The sequence below is a fragment of the Schistocerca gregaria genome, chromosome 1, assembly GCF_023897955.1.
Source record: "Schistocerca gregaria isolate iqSchGreg1 chromosome 1, iqSchGreg1.2, whole genome shotgun sequence".
In the NCBI taxonomy this organism is placed as follows: domain Eukaryota; kingdom Metazoa; phylum Arthropoda; class Insecta; order Orthoptera; family Acrididae; genus Schistocerca; species Schistocerca gregaria.
The window spans coordinates 1,071,720,661-1,071,742,544 of NC_064920.1; the positions used below are offsets into that span (position 1 = coordinate 1,071,720,661).

The 21,884-nt window shown below is 38.5% G+C and overlaps 1 protein-coding gene across 1 annotated transcript in view; it reads right to left on the reverse strand.

The window, feature by feature from the left end:
- The window catches only part of LOC126281644 (putative inorganic phosphate cotransporter), a 154,530-nt gene that overhangs the window by 12,097 nt on the left and 120,549 nt on the right, over positions 1–21,884 (reverse strand). Inside the window, exons 6-9 of the mRNA XM_049980781.1 lie at positions 21,031–21,180; positions 20,816–20,948; positions 19,022–19,266; positions 8,438–8,573 (exon numbers count right to left, since the gene is read on the reverse strand). Coding sequence (XP_049836738.1) covers positions 8,438–8,573; positions 19,022–19,266; positions 20,816–20,948; positions 21,031–21,180 — 664 coding nt within the window. The remainder of the gene's footprint in view (positions 1–8,437; positions 8,574–19,021; positions 19,267–20,815; positions 20,949–21,030; positions 21,181–21,884) is intronic.

The following is a 21,884-nucleotide window of genomic DNA, read 5'->3' on the forward strand; positions in this document are numbered from 1 at the left end:
CGTACTTCTTAAAGTAAGTTGGTGATATGTCATCCCAGCTACTAGATGTTCCTCTTTTGAGTTTTGAGATTACTTTCATTACCTCATGTTCTATTACAATCATTTACTCATTTTAGCTGAGTTTGTTAATAATGTTGATTTGTCAATTTCTTCTCTACATGGCTCACTAAAATGTTCTATGGAGGCCTCACATAATGGCTTGGGCACACTCATCAACATTCATTTTTTTCCTAATGCTACATTACTGTAACCTTGATACACTCTCTTTTCACATTTATTGTTTATTATATCCAAGACTATTTTACTAATATTAGTGGATTTATCTATACATTCAGCTTAATAAAGTGCTTTTAGATACTTAGTGATTCCCTGCAATTTTTTCTGTTGCTTTATAGTTGCTACAAAATAGTACAATTTGGTGTCTCTTAAGAACACATATATATGTTTGTCATATTTTCCTTTAATTTGTGAATTCCTGGATGCATTTTGAGAGTCTTTGCACAGACTGATTGTCCTAATGTATTTACCATCAAACATTCCTGATTAAAACTATGGTTAAATATTTCATAGCAATGGCACCACTTTTCATTAATCATCTGTGTGTATATCTTGAGTCAGTCTTTATGTGCAGTGCTCTCCGTAAACTTGTTATAGTCAGTTTTTGGTTTGTAAGTGAGTAAACCACTATGCATAACTATTCATAGACCGTATTATTCTCTATGGATAGCGCTTTATGGTCTGAGAGTTAGTTTTCAATAGTTCTCACCACTCATTCTTTCATATTTAAATTCATAATAACATGGTGATTGCAAGTCTGTGTGTCAGTTTTGGTGAAATATTTAAATTGATATGGTTACAGCAATGTAACAAGTCATAACACATAACATAATTCACTTTATAGCTTAAAAAAATCTATATTCACATCTCATATTATTTCAAGCTGTTTTTTGTATGTTGAGAGTTCATGCAAAGTTGTTCTAAATGATGAAGAATTCGTCTACACCACTGTTTGGTAGCATATACAGACTGTTCTTATTAAGCTGTTTTTGCCTAGCTTTATTTATCTTTAATTTGTGCATATTCTCTTGATCAAAGGCCATTTCCACAGTGGTGCCACATCATACCAAATGATGTTTTCACATTGAACATTATTTCTAACATAACTGTCTACATCACTGTCCTTGTGTATTTTTGTGATCATAACTTAAAACCATGAGTTCTTTCAGTCTTGCATCCAGTTTCATTCACAATATTCATCAGCTTCTTCCATTTTGTTAGTGATATCCTGAACATGCAAGACAAAAAAGAGAAGAAAAAAAAAACACAAAGAACTCTACAGCCCTTCAAAGAAAAATGTTCTTAATTACTGATAAAAAAGTAGACTGTGGAAGGAATTAATGGCAATAAAAATGATTCTCTCTATTTCCATACTGTTAAGATAAACTTTTAATTGAAACTAATACATCATAAACCCATGCTTGATAGTGTGCTCAAAATTTAGAAAATAATGCAGAGACACAAATTCTGGAAAGAATCTTTTAAGTTGTGATTCAACCATTATGATCCATATTCATTCTCTGCCATATCCTGGGTCCTAGTGGTACTGGGCCTGCAAGAGAGGCTGCAGGTTCTTGATAGCATTTGCATGGCAGGAGAGAGGCACTAGCAGATTGCCATAATGAATCAGGTCACGATGCAAGTTCAGATAGCAGAAAATGGAAGAATATTGTCTGGTAAAGCTAAGGGCCTCATTAGAAGTCCTGTTAAGCCACGAAAATTTAATCAGTCACAAAATTTGACTGCGAGGCCTGATTTCTACAAAACCATGGCACAATAGGCATTATCAAAAAAAAAAAAATGCACCACAGTGAGCCTTTAGTTTCACAACAGGATGTAGTAACCCCACCAGACATACAAATGAATAATAAAGTACATCAGTATGTGTAATGGCAACATGTCTAGTGAGAGTGCCTGTGATGAGAATACAACCACTATTGCAAGCCGATCATGCAAATTTCCACTGCAGGCAAAGATAATAGTGTGGGATGGCAGTCTCTTCCAAGTTTGCTATATTCTGACTTACCTCGTCCTGCAGACTCTGTGATACTATTACTGTTTACTGTGTGTATTATCTACTGAATCATGAACTTGTGGTTTCCACCACCGCTTGTATATCTGGATCTTTGATTACAAAATACCAATTTATGCAGATAAATCTTGCTTGGACCTTATTGTACTAATGTGGAATGATTCAACAATAATTTTTATTTGTAGCTGTGATGAATAATTCTTCAATAACTATTACCATTTGGTTTCTCAGACTAATGGACAATTTATCGTGTTGTAAAAAAAATTTCTTATGTTCAGTAAATGTTGTGGCCTGAAGTGAGGGTTAGAACACAGACATATGTGATCTTAGGCTTTCCCAGTGAATTCTTCAATAACTATTACCATTTGGTTTCTCAGACTAATGGACAATTTATCGTGTTGTAAAAAAATTTCTTATGTTCAGTAAATGTTGTGGCCTGAAGTGAGGGTTAGAACACAGACATATGTGATCTTAGGCTTTCCCAGTGAATCAACTGTTTGTACTGTTGTTTGGTGTCGCGCCAGATGCAATCATCATTGTAATATGATATTTCGACAGCATACGTTGCCGTCATCTTCAGGTGATATCTGTACAATAAGCTTCTATGTTACATCCTGCCTCCTTTTTCCTCTTATTGCCCCCAACCTTCTTCCTCCACTACTGCCCAATTGCTGCAGTTGGTTGAGTGGTGGGAGATGGATGGGGGGGGGGGGGGGGGGGGGGATGCCACCAGAATCTGGGCACAAACTCTGGTCCCTCATTACTCCTTTCGCCTGTGTTGAGCACAGATATCGCTCTCAGCTGACACTGTGATTTTAGTAGGCTGTGTGCTGGGTCCCAAGCTATGCTGAGAGTGAAGCCATGCCCCTGTTGATCAGCCTCTCAGCCCCTTGTATTTCAATTGCCTCCTTCAGAATACAGTCCCAAAATGATGAGGTCTGTCTTAGAAGTTCTGTTTCTTCATATTTCATGGGGTCCTCTGTAGCCATTTAGTATCCTACAATTTTGATGGTTGCTTGAGTTTTGTGTGTCTTCTATGTCCTCTGCATCTTTCTTCAGTTGTCCATACAGTTTCCCCAATATACACCTTATTGCATTTACATACAATGCAGTAGACACCTGGTTTACATAGACTCAAGTCATCTTTCACTACATCCAATAGGGCAAACATTTTTGGAGGTAGATGGAAAACATATTTAATGTTATGTCAAGCCAAGATTCTGCCCATTTTGTTTGATACTTTGCCGGTGTGTGGCAGGTACGCCATTGTTTTTTCCTTGTCACTTTCTGTCTGCTGGGCTTGTACTTTCTGCCGGAAAGCATGTCAGATTTCCCTCTTGTCATATCCACTCTTCATGAAAACTTTCTTAAGGTCATTTAAGCTCCCTTGGTAGGCTTTCTTTGTCCACTATTGTATGGGCCCTGTGTACCAGTATATGTAGCACACTCTCACAGTGTGAAGGATGATGTCAGCTGGCACCATGGAGATACAGATCAGTGTGAGTGGCTTTCCTGTGCACACAGTCTCCTAGTGCCATTCATTTTGCACTTGACTAAGACATCTATTCTGTTATATCTCTGTTGTGAATATGATACTGGGGTACAGAGAGTTCAGATGTTGCACCAACTGTTGAAGTCTTTCACTCCCATGTGGCCACACCACAAATGTGTCATCAACGTATCTGAAGAAGCATGTGGGCTTCTTTGCAGCTGTTTCCCAAATTTTCACTTTGAAGTCCTCCATAAACAAATTTACTACAACTGGTGACAGAAGGCACTCCATGGTGATGCCATCTGTGTATTCATAATAGCCACCTCTGAAGAGAAAAAATGTTGATGTGAGGACAAATTTGAAGAGATTACGTATTGTCTGATTGAATTTCTCCCTGATCAACTTGAGGTTGTTTGTTCATAAAAGTTGCCACTAAAGAGCAAGAATTTTAATATGAGGACAGATTTGAAGAGATTAGTCATTGTTGGGTTGAATTTATCCATGATCAAGTTGAGTGAATCAGTGTGTGGCACTCTGGTGTAGGGGGATACCACATTAAAGCCTACCATACAGTCTTGATCATGGAGACGTAGTTCTTGCACCTACTGAACGAGGTGTGCAGAGTTCCTGATATGGTGGTGATATTTACCAGTGTAGGGGCTTAATATTGCTGTTAGATGTTTGACCAGCTGGTTTGTTGGTGTGCCTATGTTGCTTGCAATAGGAGCTAGAGAACCTTTGGTAAGCCACAGAGTATTGGTGGTGCAGCAGATTGTGGTTGAAGCTTCTTGATGATTTTCTTTGGCAAGGACTGGTGCAGTAGCTCACTCTGTTGGTTAGGTCTCCCTTCAGTTTTCTGCTTGAATGCCAGCACTTCTGCTTACATTATGTTCGTTTTTGATGGGGCACCTCTAGTGTCTGCACAACATGTTTCTTGACATATCTCTTCTGTATCATTACTATGCAGGGTGGAAATTACTTGTTCCGTACCACTGATGAAATCTGCAACATGTATAGCAGTTGGTGCTTTTCCAGAACTGATTTTTCTGTGTCCTCAATCTCCTTCCCCATGAGGTTGATTACAGTTCATCATTGTTGCTCTTTTTCCAACTGTTGTTCTCTTGCTGCCACATGTTCAAATTTGGAGACTTGTTTGGTATTAGCACTGCATCAAGATCAGTCCACATCAACCCAAGTAATGGTGTCAATCCACTCCCAAGAATCAGGCAAAAGTAAGCAAGTCATCTCTTAGTGGAGTGCAAGTAATTCTTTAGGTATTGCATCCAGTCATCGATGTATGTACTGGATCATTTCCCTTACAAGTGCCAGACTAGATCCTTATGATCTGGTGGGTGGCTGCAGTTTTTATGTGGTGAATGCCTGCAAATGTTGGTATTATGCTGTGGTCATGGGACCTCATCAGGAAGGCAAGAGAGCTGAGCAGACGCTCTTTTGGGTCGCAAAGTATATCCAGCTTCTTAAGTCTCTGATGAATCTCTTCCTCATAGAGGAATTAGATGTCTTATCGTAGGGTTTCCCAGTGAGTCACCTGTTTGTATTTTTGTTGGGTATCCAGCTGAATGCAGTCATTTTTGTAACATGATGTTTGGAGAGTGTACCTTGCCATCATTTTCAAGTAATACCTATAGAATGAGCATCTTTGCTACATCCCACCTCCTTTATACTGTTAACAATCCCCACCACTTCCTCCAATGGGTCAAGTAGTTGGGGGGGGGGGGGGGGGGGAGTTGGTGGTGGTACACCGCTATCGGAACCTGGACATAAGCACTGGTGCCTCAGTACTCCTGTAGCCTGCGTCCGACATGGAAGTCACTCTCAGCCAATGCTGTGATTTTAGTTGTCTGAGTGTTGGGTCCCAAGCTTTGCTGAGAGTGAACCCAGTGCCTCTGTTGATCAGCCTATCAGCCACTCATATTTCAATTGCCTCCTTCAGAACACAGTCCCAAAACAACAAAGTCTCTCTTAGCAGTTCTGTTTCTTCATATTTCATGGTGTCCTTACTGCCTTACATGGAATATAGTAAACACCTGGTTTACAGAGTTTGGAAGAGTATTCTGAATAAAATTCATGTAGACAACTCCCCTAAGTACTCTAGCACTGGCCTCTTACTTAGCTTGCATTTATTGTGAATCTGTTGCCCAGTGCAAAGTCCCAAGCAATTGGAAAAAAGCATAGGTAACTCCTGTCTACAATGTTATGCCTTTAATAACTGGTAAAAGTAATTACAATGATATATGCTTAACAAAGAATATTTATCACAAGGAGGTCATTGAAACTTTAGATTTTCAGTGACATATAAAGATTCCAAGAATTACTATGTAAAAGAGAGACACCATATTATTTTTCTCTTATCTCATGTCTTTATGATCTTGTTGCTTAGCCTTTGTATTGCACTCAAGGTATGTATCCAATTCGGTGTATAGAGGCTTGCTGCCTATTCATGTAAATTGAATATGGTCAAATAATAATTATTAGTGTTGAATTTTAAAAAATTGTTCTTGCTGTGAAACATAAACCTTTTTCTCTCCTTACCATTTACATAAATGTGGACATTGCTTTGTATGGGTGGAAGCTTGTGCGGTATGAAGGGCAACAGGCAGATTCCATATTCCTAGATTTCTGTAAAATGTTTGACGTAGTGCCACACTGCTGACTGTTAACAAAGGTACAAGCATATGGAATAGGTTCCCAGATATGTGAGTGTCTCATAGACTTTTTAAGAAACAGAACCCAGTTTATTGCCCTCGATGGCAAGTATTCATCAGGAGTGCCAAAGGAAGTGTGATAGGACTACTGTTATTTTCTATATACATAAATGATTTGGCAGGCAGGGTAAAGAGCAGTCTGTGGCTGTTTGGAGATGATGTTGTTGTGTATGGGAAGGTGTCATTGTTGAGTAACTGTAGAAGGATATAAGAAGACTTAGACAACATTTTTAGTTGGTGTGATGAATGGCAGCTTGCTCTAAATTCACAAAAATGTAAGTTATGTGGATGAGTAGGAAAAACAAACCCATTATGTTCAAGTACAGCATTAGTAGTGTGACATACAGCATTAATACTGTGCTGTTTGACACAGTCACCTCGATTAAATATCAAGGCATAATATTGGAAAGCAGTATCAAATGGAATGAGCAATGGAGGATTGTAGTGGAGAATGCAAATGGTCAACTTTGGTTTATTGGGAGAATTTTAGGAAAGTGTGGTTCATCTGTAAAAGAGACTACATATAGGACACTAGTGTGAGCCATTGTTTTGAGTACTGTTTGAGTGTTTGGGATCTGCAACAAGTCAGATTAAAGGAAGACAAAGAATCAATTCAAAGATGGGCTGCTAGATTTGGTACCAATAGGTTCAAACAACATGGAAGTATTATGGAGATGCCTCAGGAACTCAAATGGGAAACACTGGAGGGAAGACGATGTTCTTCTCAAGCAGCACTACTGTGAAACAGTAGAGAAGCAGCATTTTATGCTGACTGCAGAGCAATTCTACTGCCACCTATGTTTATTTTGCGTAAGGGCCATGAAGATAAGATTAGAGAGATTAGGGCTTGTACAGAGGCATGCAGACAGTAGTTTTTCCCTTGCTCTATTTGTGAATGGATCAGGAAAGGAAATGACTAATAGTGGCACAGAATATCTTCTGCCATGCACCATATAGTGGCTTGTGGAGTGTGTATATAGATGTAGATAGAGATGTTGATGTAAGACATACCAGGACCACATATGGAACTACCTGATAGCCCTCTATAATTTCAGTCTGTATTTCCGACAACAAGAGTACAATGTACACATTAAGATATATCAATACGTTATTTACCAAAATTTATTTTAGTTATGAGTGTCAAATTTCACCTGAATTTTACACTGAAATACATCTAACATAATCTATCAGTAATACCTGAAAGTACAGGTGTTTTTAGCAAAATTTCATAAGGACTTTTTTATTGTATTTGTCCCAATGTTTTGTAAAAGTATATGCTGTACACTATAAAAAAATTACATTGTGGTGTTACTGCCAGACACCACACTTTCTAGGTGGTAGCCTTTAAATTGGCTGCGGTCCATTAATATACGTTGGACCCACATGTCACCACTACCAGTGATTGCAGACCGAGCGCCGCCGCACGGCAGGTATAGAGAGACTTCCTAGCACTCGCCCCAGTTGTACAACCGACTTTGTTAGCGATGGTTCACTGACAAAATACGCTCTCATTTGTCGAGACGATAGTTTAGCATAGCCTTCAGCTATGTCATTTGCTACGACCTAGTAAGGCGCCATATTCAGTTACTATTGATGTTGTGGACCATGTACCGTCAAGGACGTCGTTCATAATTAATGGATTAAAGTTAAGTATTCCACCAGCTACGTCCGTTTTTCTAAATTCTAATTTCTTTGTCCTGTTCCAGACCTCACGCCAGCCTGCGTGAGCTAAAACGCATGCATTTCGGCCTCCTCTAGTAACACGGTGTTGGCTGCATCTTTGACTACTAACAAAGAGTACGAGGTATCATGTACTACTTGAGATTTTTTAAAGCATTTTAGTATCTTTTAAAGGTCAAAAATGGAATGGGATCAGGTGCCAAATTTTGTGCAATGATTTTACTAACTTCTCCCCCATACTGACACCATGAATACCACTCTGATACTTGCTGGACAGAAACAAATGAAATCAAAAACTAAATGGAATAGAAAAGTCTTATTTGAAAAAAAGTGTAATAAAAGATAACCAGACAACTTCATTTAATTATATTGTGGACAAGATTATCAACATAACTGTTCCTACATTTCTCTCTGTAAAATATAGAAAATAAATGACCAAAAATTATGTACCTTCATGCTTCTTTTTCATGAAGCTGGGATCATTCCAGGGCTGTACTTCTGCCTTCCCAAAGATAACAAATGTCAAGTTTCCTAGGAAGTAAATTCCAGCAGCCATAAGAAATATGTAACGCCATTCCTCCTGGGTCTGAAAAAAGTAATAATGTATGAGGTACTAATTCAAGAATGCCTATAGTTTCCTCCTCACACTGTCCTCTAAAGATATTTAATTCTCTGTTGTGTTGTTGTCCATTAATAGTAATAGTAGCATCTGTGCAGTTACATGTGAAAAGTACTGTTTGATGTCCAATAGATGAAAGAGCAGTCATATTTAACTGTGGTACAGAAGTTGTGAAGTTATTTGTTAACATAACTTTCAGCATGGAAAAGCAAGAAGTAAAGAGGCAGTAAGCTATCACATGCCATCATTATTTGTTCAATTCCATATTAGCTGATGTCTCAACACTATGTCATGAACATTCTGTCAACAGGAAAATGCTCATCTACACATGGCATGTATCTCTATGAAATGTCTGTGTGATCAGATACACTCATGACCAGCAAGAGCCCAAGATCTGTCCCCAATAGAACACAAGTGTGTGTGCCAGTATCTAGGATATCAGGAACCAGCCACAACAATTGTGGACCAGCTTGCCGTAGGTGAGAATACAATGGCTTTATGGGACACTTCCCACTTGAATCAGTGCTTGCATCCAGGCCAGAGGGGGCTATGTCATCGTACTAATAAGTGGGCTCATTTTTCCAAGTTCTTTTTAAATCTGATTCATTTCTGTAATTACTGAAATAAGATCAAGCACCCTTTCAACCCATGAAGTTTCACTTCATTTTGCCTCCTCATCTGGCTACTTGACTTTCTTTGTCAGGCAGCATATATTTGGAAAACAGCAACATATGAAATCATTAATGTTGCAACAAAACTTAAGGAAATGTCCTCAAAAACTGGCAGTATTACAGATTATTTGCATTACAAACATTTCAGTTCAATTTAAGATATAAAACCATCTTATCATACAGGCATATTTTCTGACTGTCTGAAAATTGCCAAAGTCTCTTCATAAGAATGGAGACAAATCAAATTCAGAAAACTAGAGCCCAGTTGGTTTATTATCAGGCTTCAACAAAGTCAAGAAAACGTCATGAATGACAGGTTAATAAAATGTATGGACAAAAAAAAAAAAACTCTTCACAGACAGTATGACTTCATGAAAAATTAACAGACAACTAGTGACATCTATAATACTGTACTAAATGCTCTAGAGACAGCAGACAAAAAAACACAACAGTAATGTTATTTTGTAGACCTCCAAGTAAATGGCATTAACACACTACATTAAAATGGTTCACCTTTTATTTGAAAATCACAAAACTAGAAATACAATTTTTTTTTAATATGTTGCATGTTATTATGATTATGGGCTAGTCCTGAACATCAATCATATAAGAAATAATCTGTATGCAGTTTGAGGATGTTGTTTAGGAAAATATAGTTAATTCAGTGCATATAATCTGTGGAGAACGATGCATCTGAAATGTACAATCACATAATTTATGGATTAACTGCATAATATGAAGCTATGAAAATGTCAGTGGCCAAACCCCTGGTTTTCCATTAGTCTTCTTACTGATTTGATTCTAACCACCTGGATTGCTTTCTTATGCTAAGCTCTTCCTTTCAGAGTAGCACTTGCACCCTACATCCTCAATCATTTGTCAGATGTATTCCAATATTCATTTTCCCCTACAGTTTACACCCCCTAGAACTCCCCCTAATACCATGGTAGTTATTCCCTGATCACTTAACATAAGTCCTTCTATAATATCCCTTTTTCTTGTCACTATTTTTCATAGGTTCCTTTGTTCATCAGCTGTTCTGAGAACCTCCTCATTCCTTATCTTATTTCTCCATCTAATATTCAATATCCTTTTGTAGCACTACAACTCACACATTTCAGTTCTCTTTCTTTCTTGTTGCCCCATGGTCCCAGTTCAATACCACACAAAGCTATGCTCCAAATGTACATTCTCAGAAATTTCTTCCTCAGATTAAGGCTGATTTTTGATCCTTTCAGACTTCTCTTGGCCAGGAGTGTCCTACTTCCCTGTGCCAATATGCTTTTTAGTCCTTCCTTTGTCTGTCATTTATTCTGCTTCCAAGACATCAGAATTCCTTCACTTCATTAATTTTATGGTCCTCAATTTGAATTTTAAGTTTATTGATAATCTCATTTTCACTAATCCTCATTACATTTGTCTTTCTTTGGTTTACTCTCAATTCATATTCTGTAAACATTAGGCTGTTTGTTCCATTCAGTACATTCTGTAATTTTTCTTCACTTTCACTGAGGATAGCAATACCATCAATGAATCTTATCATTGATATCCTTTCACCTCAAATTTTAATCCTACTCTTGAACATTTCTTTTATTCCCACCAATGCTTCTTTGATTTATAGATTGAACAGTAGTAGTGAAGGACTATATCCCTGTCTTACACCCCTTTTAGTCCAAATACTTCGTTCTTGGTCTTCCATTCTCATTGTTACCTCTTGATTCTCATACAAATTGTATATTATCCATCTTTCCCTAATTTACTCCTATTTTTCTAAAATTTCAAACTTCTCGCAGAATTTTATATTGTTGATTGCTTTTCTTAGGTTGACAAATCCTATGAAGGTGTCTTGATCTTTCTTAAATTTTGCTTCCATTATCAATCACAGCATCCGATCTGCCTCTAGGGTGTCCTTACTTTTTCAAAAGCCAGAGTGTTTGTCATCTAACAAATCATCAACTTTCTTCTCCATTCTTATATATATAATTCTTTTTGGCATCTTGGATGTCTGAGTCATTAATCTGATTGTACCCTTTCTATCTTCAGGATTGTGTAGAATATATTTTTACAGAGCCTGGTCATATGTCTCCAGACTCATAGATTCTGTGCAGCAACTTGAGTAATCGCTGGATTGCCTTTCCGAACCATTTCAGAAATTTTGAAGGAAGTTGTCCATCCCTTCTGCATTATTTCATCGCAGGTTTTCCAAAGCTCTCTTAATTTCTGACTCTAATACAAGTCCTCCCCCCCCCTGCCCCCTGCCCGCCCTCATAGAGGCCTTTAGTATACTCTGTCCACATATCCACAGTGGAATTCCCATTGCAATATTAATATTGCCATCCTCACTTTTAATTTTTTTTGTCTTTTCTATATGCTGAATCAGTCCTTCTGATTGTCATTTCTTTTTTTGATTCTTCATATTTTTCCTGCATACATTTCATCTTAGCTTCCCTGCACTTCCTACTTATTGATGACCTAAGTGGCTTATATTTCTGCCTTACTGAGTTTCCCTGAACATTGCAGTACTTCCTTCTTTTGTTGGTCAGTTGAAGTATTTCTTTCTGCTACCAAAGGCTTCTTTGCAGTTGCTGCCCTTGTACCTATGTTTTTCTTTGCAACTTCTGTGAAGGCTCTTTTTAGAAATGTCTTCTACAACTGAACCACCTACTAAGGTATTCATTATCACAATTTCCATAGCCTCAGAGAACTTCAAACATATCTCATTATTCCTTAACAATATTATGAAAAGAAAAGTTGTCACTCACCATATAGTGAAGATGCTGAGTCACAGATAGGAACAACAAAAAGACTGTCACAAATTCCACCCTGGAGTTTCTGTTGTTTCATTATTCCTAAGTATTTCACTATCCCAATTGTTTACTGTGGACTGGTCTCACAAACTTCAGTTTACTCTTCATCATTACTAAACTGTGATCTGGGTCTACATCTGCTTTTGGGTATGCCTTACAATCCAATATCTGATTTTGGAATCTGTGTCTCCCTAGGGTGTAATCCAATGGAATTTTCCTGTATCTCCAGTCCTATTCCACATATACATCCTGATCGTGTGATTTTTGAACAATTAATTTGCTATTACTAACTCAAATTGTTTGTAGCACTCAATCTTTCTTCTCTGTCGTTCCTACCACCAAGCCTATATTCTCTTTCAATTCTTTCAATTCCTTCTCCTAGTACCGCATTCCAATCCCCCCATGATTATTAGGTTATCATATCCTTTTATGCACTAAACTACCCATTCAATATCCTTGTGTACTTTCTGTCTCTTCATTTTCTGCTAGTGAAGCTGACACTTATGCCCAAACCATTGCTGTTAGTGTTGGTTTGTTGCTAATTCCGATGAGAACAACCCTGTTACCGTTTCCTATTCATAATGAATCTTATTCCTGTTATGTAAGTTTCTGCTGTTGTTGATATTATGCTATAGTCATCTGACCAGAAATCCTTATATTCTTTCCATTTTACTTCAATGGCCCCCTTTATATCTAGATTGAGCCTTTGCAGTTCCCTTTTCAGATGTTCTAGCTTTCCTACCACATTCAAACTTCTGGTATTCTACAATCTGTCTTCCAGTATGTTACCCTTTCATTGGGTCTTCAATTTTTTTCTCCTGATTAACTTGCCTTAACAGCCTCTTCTTGGAGATCCAAATGGGGGACTATTCTTGAATCTTCTGCCTGTGGAGGGATCATCATGACAATTTTTTCAATTACAAGCTACATGTCACGTGAATACACTCTGTCTGTCCTTAATGTAGAGTTTCCATTGCCTTCTGCATCTTCATGCCATTGATTTGTGCTGAATCTTCCACCTTATAGGGCAGTTTCCTATCCTATGAGTAAGAGGTTGCTCTGAAAATCTCTCTGCTCCTCTGCCCCCTTTTTCAAGCCCTTTCACAGAATAAGGAAAACACTTTGTACCAGGAGTCATCGGTCACCATTGCTTATGATTTTTATTCACAATTAAAGCAGTGGCTCGGTTCAAACCCAGGACTCAGAATTAATGGTCAAATACGTCATCCTTTGACCATGGGCTAGAGTCATTGTGTATATTCTTAATGTTTCTGCATTGTCACCAGTGTTTGATGGAGTCAATGAAAATTACATTATTGGTAGACATAAATCAGTTGTAGATGCTTAGGTCAGCAGGCTCCCTGATACTATTTGAGAGGAGTAGAATATGCTTTACACTGTTTTCCTGCTCTCCCTTCATCATCAAAACAAAACAAATAATGTAACTACAATCTACATACCTGTATTATGGCTAGAAATACTATACTGGTGTACAGGTGCCACATTTAATATGCAAAGTGCTGAAATGGTTTTTAGTAGAAATGCTGCTTAAGACATAAGCCATTTCAAACATGAAGTAAGTCAGTAGAACTGTTATATTGTTGGTAAATATGATTGTCTGAACACAATACTTTACAATAACTACTATGATTCATATTTATTTAAAATCAAACAATGGAAACTCCAGGATGGAATATCACCAATATAAGGAAAAGATAACTTGCTGCTCACAGTAAAGGTGACGTGTTGAGTTACAGAAAGGCACAACAAATAGACACTTGCACATTAGCTTAACCCTTCTTCAGAAAAGGAAACACAGATACATAAATTCACACCAGCAAGCGCTCCTGATGCGTACATGACTGCCATCTTGGACCTAAAAGCAATTGTCACGATGAACGGACACAGCAATCTGGAGGGGATGGGTAAAGGAAAGGGCTAGCAGTGTGTGGTTGGGGGAAGAGAAGAGCACTGTCTGGCACAGCATGCAAGGACTACATTGAAAACAGGTGCAGCATTGGGAGGCTGTGGGGCAGAGGGCTGCAATCATTGCACAGCTTTTTATATTGGTATGACTACCAACCAGCTGTCCACCAGGATGGATGGCCACTGCCAAACTGTATCCCATGGAACAACATACAACTGAGCATAACATGCTGAATAACAATGGCTGCTTCACTACTCAAGCCAACTATATACTCCCCTCCAACAGCAGCTTTTCTGAACTGTGCAAATTTGAGTTACCCTTACAACACATTCTCTATTCCCAAAATTATCCTGGCCTCAACCTATGATAACCTACTGCCCTCACACCATCTACCCAACAGTTTTCACCCCATCAGCTCCTCCTTATTCTGTGCCTCTCATCCTCTTTTCGTACTGCTCTCTGCCACCTGTCATTCCCCTTCCCAGCTATCCTGCTTTTCTGCTTTACATTTCCCACCCACCACCTGCCAGCCACACAGCCTCTCGATGCTGTGCCTATTGGCAGTCTTGTCATGCCTCCATCTAGCAACTTTTACACAATATGATGATGCCCCAAACTGGAGAAATGCATTACTGACATTAAATAATTTTGCAACCAAGACTGTTTCTATCCTGAATTAATTTTAAACTGGGTGCTGTAACACACTGCCACATTGGAATGGAATAATTTTTACAAAAAAATATTGATTTGCAAGATTCATTTTCTACATAATCAGGGCAGCATGGAATGATGTAAAAGACCAGAATTTGAATAAAACCTGGAATAAAATTTTGTATAGGGTGGAACGTTCTCTGAGTCTAATTGAAAATGACAAATAGAGTGATACACTCCTGGAAATTGAAATAAGAACACCGTGAATTCATTGTCCCAGGAAGGGGAAACTTTATTGACACATTCCTGGGGTCAGATACATCACATGATCACACTGACAGAACCACAGGCACATAGACACAGGCAACAGAGCATGCACAATGTCGGCACTAGTACAGTGTATATCCACCTTTCGCAGCAATGCAGGCTGCCATTCTCCCATGGAGACGATCGTAGAGATGCTGGATGTAGTCCTGTGGAATGGCTTGCCATGCCATTTCCACCTGGCGCCTCAGTTGGACCAGCGTTCGTGCTGGACGTGCAGACTGCGTGAGACGACGCTTCATCCAGTCCCAAACATGCTCAATGGGGGACAGATCCGGAGATCTTGCTGGCCAGGGTATTTGACTTACACCTTCTAGAGCACGTTGGGTGGCACGGGATACATGCGGACATGCATTGTCCTGTTGGAACAGCAAGTTCCCTTGCCGGTCTAGGAATGGTAGAACGATGGGTTCGATGACGGTTTGGATGTACCGTGCACTATTCAGTGTCCCCTCGATGATCACCAGAGGTGTACGGCCAGTGTAGGAGATCGCCCCCCCACACCATGATGCCGGGTGTTGGCCCTGTGTGCCTCGGTCGTATGCAGTCTTGATTGTGGCGCTCACCTGCACGGCGCCAAACATGCATACGACCATCATTGGCACCAAGGCAGAAGCGACTCTCATCGCTGAAGACGACACGTCTCCATTCGTCCCTCCATTCACGCCTGTCGCGACACCACTGGAGGCAGGCTGCACGATGTTGGGGCGTGAGCGGAAGACGGCCTAACGGTGTGCGGGACCGTAGCGCAGCTTCATGGAGATGGTTGCGAATGGTCCTCGCCGATACCCCAGGAGCAACAGTGTCCCTAATTTGCTGGGAAGTGGCGGTGCGGTCCCATATGGCACTGCGTAGGATCCTACGGTCTTGGCGTGCATCCGTACGTCGCTGCGGTCCGGTCACAGGTCAACGGGCACGTGCACCTTCTGCCGACCACTGTCGACAACATCGATGTACTGTGGAGACCTCACGCCCCACGTGTTGAGCAATTCGGCGGTACGTCCACCCGGCCTCCCGCATGCCCACTATACGCCCTCGCTCAAAGTCCGTCAACTGCACATACAGTTCACGTCCACGCTGTCGCGGCATGCTACCAGTGTTAAAGACTGCGATGGAGCTCCGTATGCCACAGCAAACTGGTTGACACTGACGGCGGCGGTGCACAAATGCTGCGCAGCTAGCGCCATTCAACGGCCAACACCGCGGTTCCTGGTGTGTCCGCTGTGCTGTGCGTGTTATCATTGCTTGTACAGCCCTCTCGCAGTGTCCGGAGCAAGTATGCTGGGTCTGACACACTGGTGACAATGTGTTCTTTTTTCCATTTCCTGGAGTGTATGTCAAAAATGCTTGGTATGCTAAAAGAACTCAGTTGCTTTGAATGTGATGAAGAAGATGTTCAAGAAATGCACAAGTGTCAATGAAGCAGATCCAGGCACCAAATCATGCGGGGTGGCAAAACTGTGAACCTCTTCACTGATAATGGTGATGCCTCCAGCATCTCATCAACTAGTGGTGCAGAAAATGAAGATGAATATATATCAGCTGCTTCTGAAGCATTTAGACATTTAGATACTGCCTTTTGATGGTATGAAGCTCATGATGAAAGTGACCAGTATCAGATATCTGTTTTGAAAGAAGTGTGTCACTTAGCTGCTCATAAGTATGCTTCTTTAGTTTGAAATAATTTAAAAGACACAAATAAAATCTTTAATATCCATAAACATAATACAAGACAAATGGGAAAGCTTCATGTCTGTCCAGTAAGGACTTCAGTTTTAAGACTTCCACTGAAAATAGTGCTATACAAATTTACAATAGTCTTCCACACAAGGTAAAAATTATATTATTATTCTCACTTTCTTCATAAAACAAAAAGGCCAATCTTATTAGATCATTGTTTCTATTCAGTAGCTGAATTCCTAGAACATGTTAAAAGCAAGAGAGCCGAAAAATGGCAGTGGAAAGAGTTTTTGAATGAATTCATAAATGATAACAGAAAGAGAGCACTTTATATCTATAATCCACTTTGCTACATCTCGAATGGCTTCAGTTTCATATGACATGGCTGCAGTAACTAATGGGGTCCATTTCTTGCCAAATTAAGGCTATTATAAAATACTAGATGCAATGTTACACAGTATCAATATGATACCTCCTGGAGGTGATTACAATCTGATGCATGAATGCACATGGCTTGAGAGATAGAAGAGGATTGCATTGTTGCTAGTTGCAAGTGACAGTCATGGTAAGCACTTACATGTGCTCTGCACTTGAAGAATGTATACTGAAAATTATGTCTCTCCCTTGCTTGTGCAGAATTTGTCGCTTACTGCCACCATTGCCTGTGACAACCCACAACAAATGGAATAAAAATTCACTAAATAACTTCAACAATCATGCCCAACAATTGCACTGGCTATGACATTCACACCAGAGTGCTGAGAACACTGCTGAATGCTCACTGGTTGTTCGAAAATGTGTGATATAGATGTGCAGAACAAGCCGAAACTTGACTGCTGCTGTTTGTGACTCCAACTATAATGTTTTATACAATGTGCTTAGTTTTACTTCATGTTTTTCTTACATTCTTAAAAAAAGAACTTGTATCAGAAAAAATTGAATCATGAACTAAATGACACACTCCAGTATTCAGTTAAGTCATTAATTAAGTATATGCATAAGATAACATAATTTCAGAGATGTTAATCATATTTATAAAAAGGTAAGTCATAGCAAAGGCATACTAAATAGTTCTCTAATCTTTTTCAGCTATTTTAACTAACCACATAATATGTAAGCTATTTTTGGAGCATATAGCTCATTTGCAACAGTAAATTCTTACCTTAAAGTTTTATAAATTAATATATATCTACTGAAATCATAAAATATCCTTTTGCCTGTCTCTAAATATTGCCCCCTCCCCAAAAATCTAGAATTCCAGCTTCACAGTAATAGTGCCAACATCATATACTGGTAGTACCTCACATTGTAATTTATTTGTGCCTTTCTGTGAGTCTGCACAAGTAACAACCTGGATAACATCTTCATGAAAGTTTGTGGTGCACATTATGGAAAATATATCAAAGCTTGCAAGCAATTACCAAGCTAAATTATCTGTGAGAGTTGGTGGCCACTCAGGTCTCATTATATAGCAAAATGTTTGAAAGTCAGTCTGCTGTCAGAACTGTTTCAACTAACATCTGTGTGTTATTTAGTATCTTTCTAAAGTTTTCTAGTTGATATGAACAAAAACTGTGTGTGTTAGTATGACCCTTACAGATGTATTATTGGCTTGTGCCATACTAAATGTCTGTAGAGCAGGGAATTGTCCTTATCTGATTATGTTTCTCTGAAGTGTGATAAGTTGGAGGATGAGTTCTATGATACATGTGTCACCACTGACTGGTCATTAACTGTGTGGGCTAGTCTAGTTTTTGTTTGATAAGTGAATAGAAGAGCTAAGAAGCTGGTCAATTTAAATTTAATAAATGTGTGAACACATGAAATTAAAAACAGTGATGTTGTGTCTGTGTTTTGACTCACCGATCTTTCAAAGTGCCACCGCACAGTTATGCGCATCCTCTACATGCGGCGCTGTCTGCCAGCCATGCAGCAGCAGCGCCACCTAAGCGGCCAGCCAGCCAGCGGCCGCTAGTCATGGATTCAGTTATGATTTGACTGTTAAAGTGACACACGTCTTACTCTGTTAACTTGATCTGTGACTTTCATGTACTGTGTTGTCCTTGAAATATATTTGTTCAACTTGAAGTTATAACAGCCTGTAATTTTTTAAAACCATTCAACACCTGAAAAAGTTTTCAGTTTTGAGGTGATAGGCATATGGTGCTAGCATAAGAAGAAGCTACAACCACACTAGTCCTTCACATATTCTTTTTGTTAGTCATCTTTTCTTCATGTGGATTATTACACAGCCATATGACCAGTAGAAATTTTCCCCTGTTTAGTAATTTTTCATGTGCTTTTTACCAAGTGTACAATAACTGAGTCCGATTTGTTTTTAAGAGGTGCACTTACATCATTCTTCACAAACAATCCAACCATAAGAGGTCCTATGATAGACATGATGTTAGCTGCACAGTTGGTTATGCCCATCATAGTTCCAGCAAAATTTGGAGACAGATCGATGTGATTTATCTGGTAGCCTACATAGACACCAGCATTGATGCCAACAGCCACTGTGAGTAGAACAACTGCAGCAGTGGGATCTGACACATGAGTATAGCTCAGCACAACAAGAGCAATTCCAGGACCCCAGTGGGCTGTAAAATATTACATTAATTTGTCAAACAATGGTAATAAATTTATAAAAATATTTGAAAATTTAATTTATTGAATAAGAAATACATTTTTCAGTATTTATTTGCAATTTATTTTAAAGCTAGATCATTACCAAAAAGTAAAACATTTTTCTGTTACATAATGCTTAGCTCTATTAGAATAACTGCCAAATGAACCAATATTACTGTGTTCCTAAATGATGTTTCACTTTGCTCTTTTAATGCTTTTGTAACTGCATACAGATATGATCCAGAAGTTGTTAAGTAAATAGCATAGTTACCTTCATAGTCACAGAATGTTTGTCAGAATAACAGTCACAGGCTGCTGCCTTCTTTTTCTTTTGTATTTTTGTAAAAACTGATATTTATACAAGTTATCTATATATTTGATAAAAACGTGACCTTTAATTGTTAAAAGGGCAAAAAACTTACAGAAATATATGAACAACACTGAATGGAGTATATCTTCAAGTTTTATTCCTACCTAACACTTTTAGCTCCTGATATTTCCACAAGACAGGGCATTAAACTCTACTCTTCCTCCCTAATTCTTAATATAACGAAAAATAGATGTCAGTTTAATGGTAGTTAACTGTTGATTCAGCCAACATAATTATGTTATGCTCTGTAGATTCCAACAATATTCAGTGATGTGGAATCAGCCTATTTACACTAATGAAGGGGCTGTCACTGTCGAGGAAAAAAAATCAGTACACTGTTTTCACAAAACACCAGCTCACTGCTAAGTAATGGTTATGCTTAAACAGGTTATATTTAAAATGCTGAAATTTATAGATAAGTAACTACTTTGAAATAAGCTACTGATTTCTGAGCTATAGTAAATAGCTACTAGACTCATTGTCATAGCATTACATTATCCATGGTAATGATAATTGAACTGTATGACTGTAGATTAAATTATTGAACAAATACAGCAACTGATGACCTTTTATGTAATATTATTTATGCCAAGAGACATTTAGGATTTTCACCCATCTTCAATTTGTGTAATCTTCATGAATACTATAACTTTGCTTGTTGCGGTTTGAACATTGCAGCTGCCTTTGTTCCTGCAACTTGCAGCTCCTTGTTTCACATTTATGTGCATATTACAAAGTTTTAGCTTCAGTGATGCACAGTTACAGTGCGGCATTCACCATGTGATGAATGCTGTACTGCATCAGTAAATCAGTGAATCTAAAAGGTAGTTACATGTAGAATAAGCACTGTCAGGAAAATTTTGTGAGAAATAACTCATAATTATTATACTACTCACGAAAGGAAGGACAGGTGGAAGCAATTACAAATAACATACCTTCGTAATAACTATCAGAGGTTAGAAAAGACTTAGAAAGTTAAAATTAATGAAGTGCACACACACACACACACACACACACACACACACACACACACACACACACACACACAGAGAGAGAGAGAGAGAGAGAGAGAGAGAGAGAGAGAGAGAAAATTAGTTTGTGTAGTTAACTATTTGACAGACAAAAACTTAACTATTTTTATTGTACTGTACCGATGGAATTGAAGAGCTTCCTGAGTGTTCCTAAGGATAGACACTTCTTCCGTTCCAAGACATAAGATACCCCACTAAACACAAAGCTGAGTCCCCACATCACAAGATATGGCAGAGCTGACAGCAAACTGTTCTGAAAAGATTTTTCATGATAGCACAAGACTCACTTTTGAGAGAAGCAGTAATTGTGAAGTTCTCTAGTGATGTGAACTTACTGATTGGATGTTGAAACCCAGTACTCTATCCATATATGTGGGCATCTGCGTCAGTAAAGTCCAGAAGCCCCAGTTTTGTGTGCAGTGGGCTATTATGAGAGATATCATTGGTGGAGAAGTGAATATGGCCTTCCATGGCGTGGGCAGCTTCTGTAAGCACATCAGAAATTTACAACATTATGCAATATTAAGCTGAATGTGAGATCTCCATTCTGTTGTGATTCTGTCTCTCTGCAGTAGAGAGTCTGAAAACAATAGTAAACAGATAAAAATCATCTGGACACAAATAAACAATAAAGGCTACTATGAAAATAAGAGTGAAACAATATTAGAAGTAGTGATGTAAAGGGTACTGAATATTAAATAAAAAAATAAAAGCAAATAAGAAACACGAAATCTATGGAGAAATAGAACTATGATACTGAAAGAAGGAAAATCTGTGTTATTTCTTTATTTCTTTATCATTTCAACAGATTTTTCAGAAATTAAAATATCATTTATTACTTTTTTGTGGCTACATACCTGAAAGAACTATGTGCAAACTAATGCATCTAAATCATAGTTTTTTGTATGTTCATTGTTTCTCTGCCAACTCCACTTGCAAATTTTGCAGTGGCATCTACATTGTTTTCATTGATCAATACTGTTGCATTTACCACACCATATTCCCAACCTAAACTGGATCCACTAGCACTTTTCTACAACTTGTCTGTTATTTTTTGTTTATTGGAAACACCATGAACAATGTACTTCTGTTTAGTCACCTTTGTAAAAAAACACAATAACAGCATGCTTGACTAAATGAACATTATACACAAACATGAAAAATATGCAAACAGACAGAGGGACTGGCC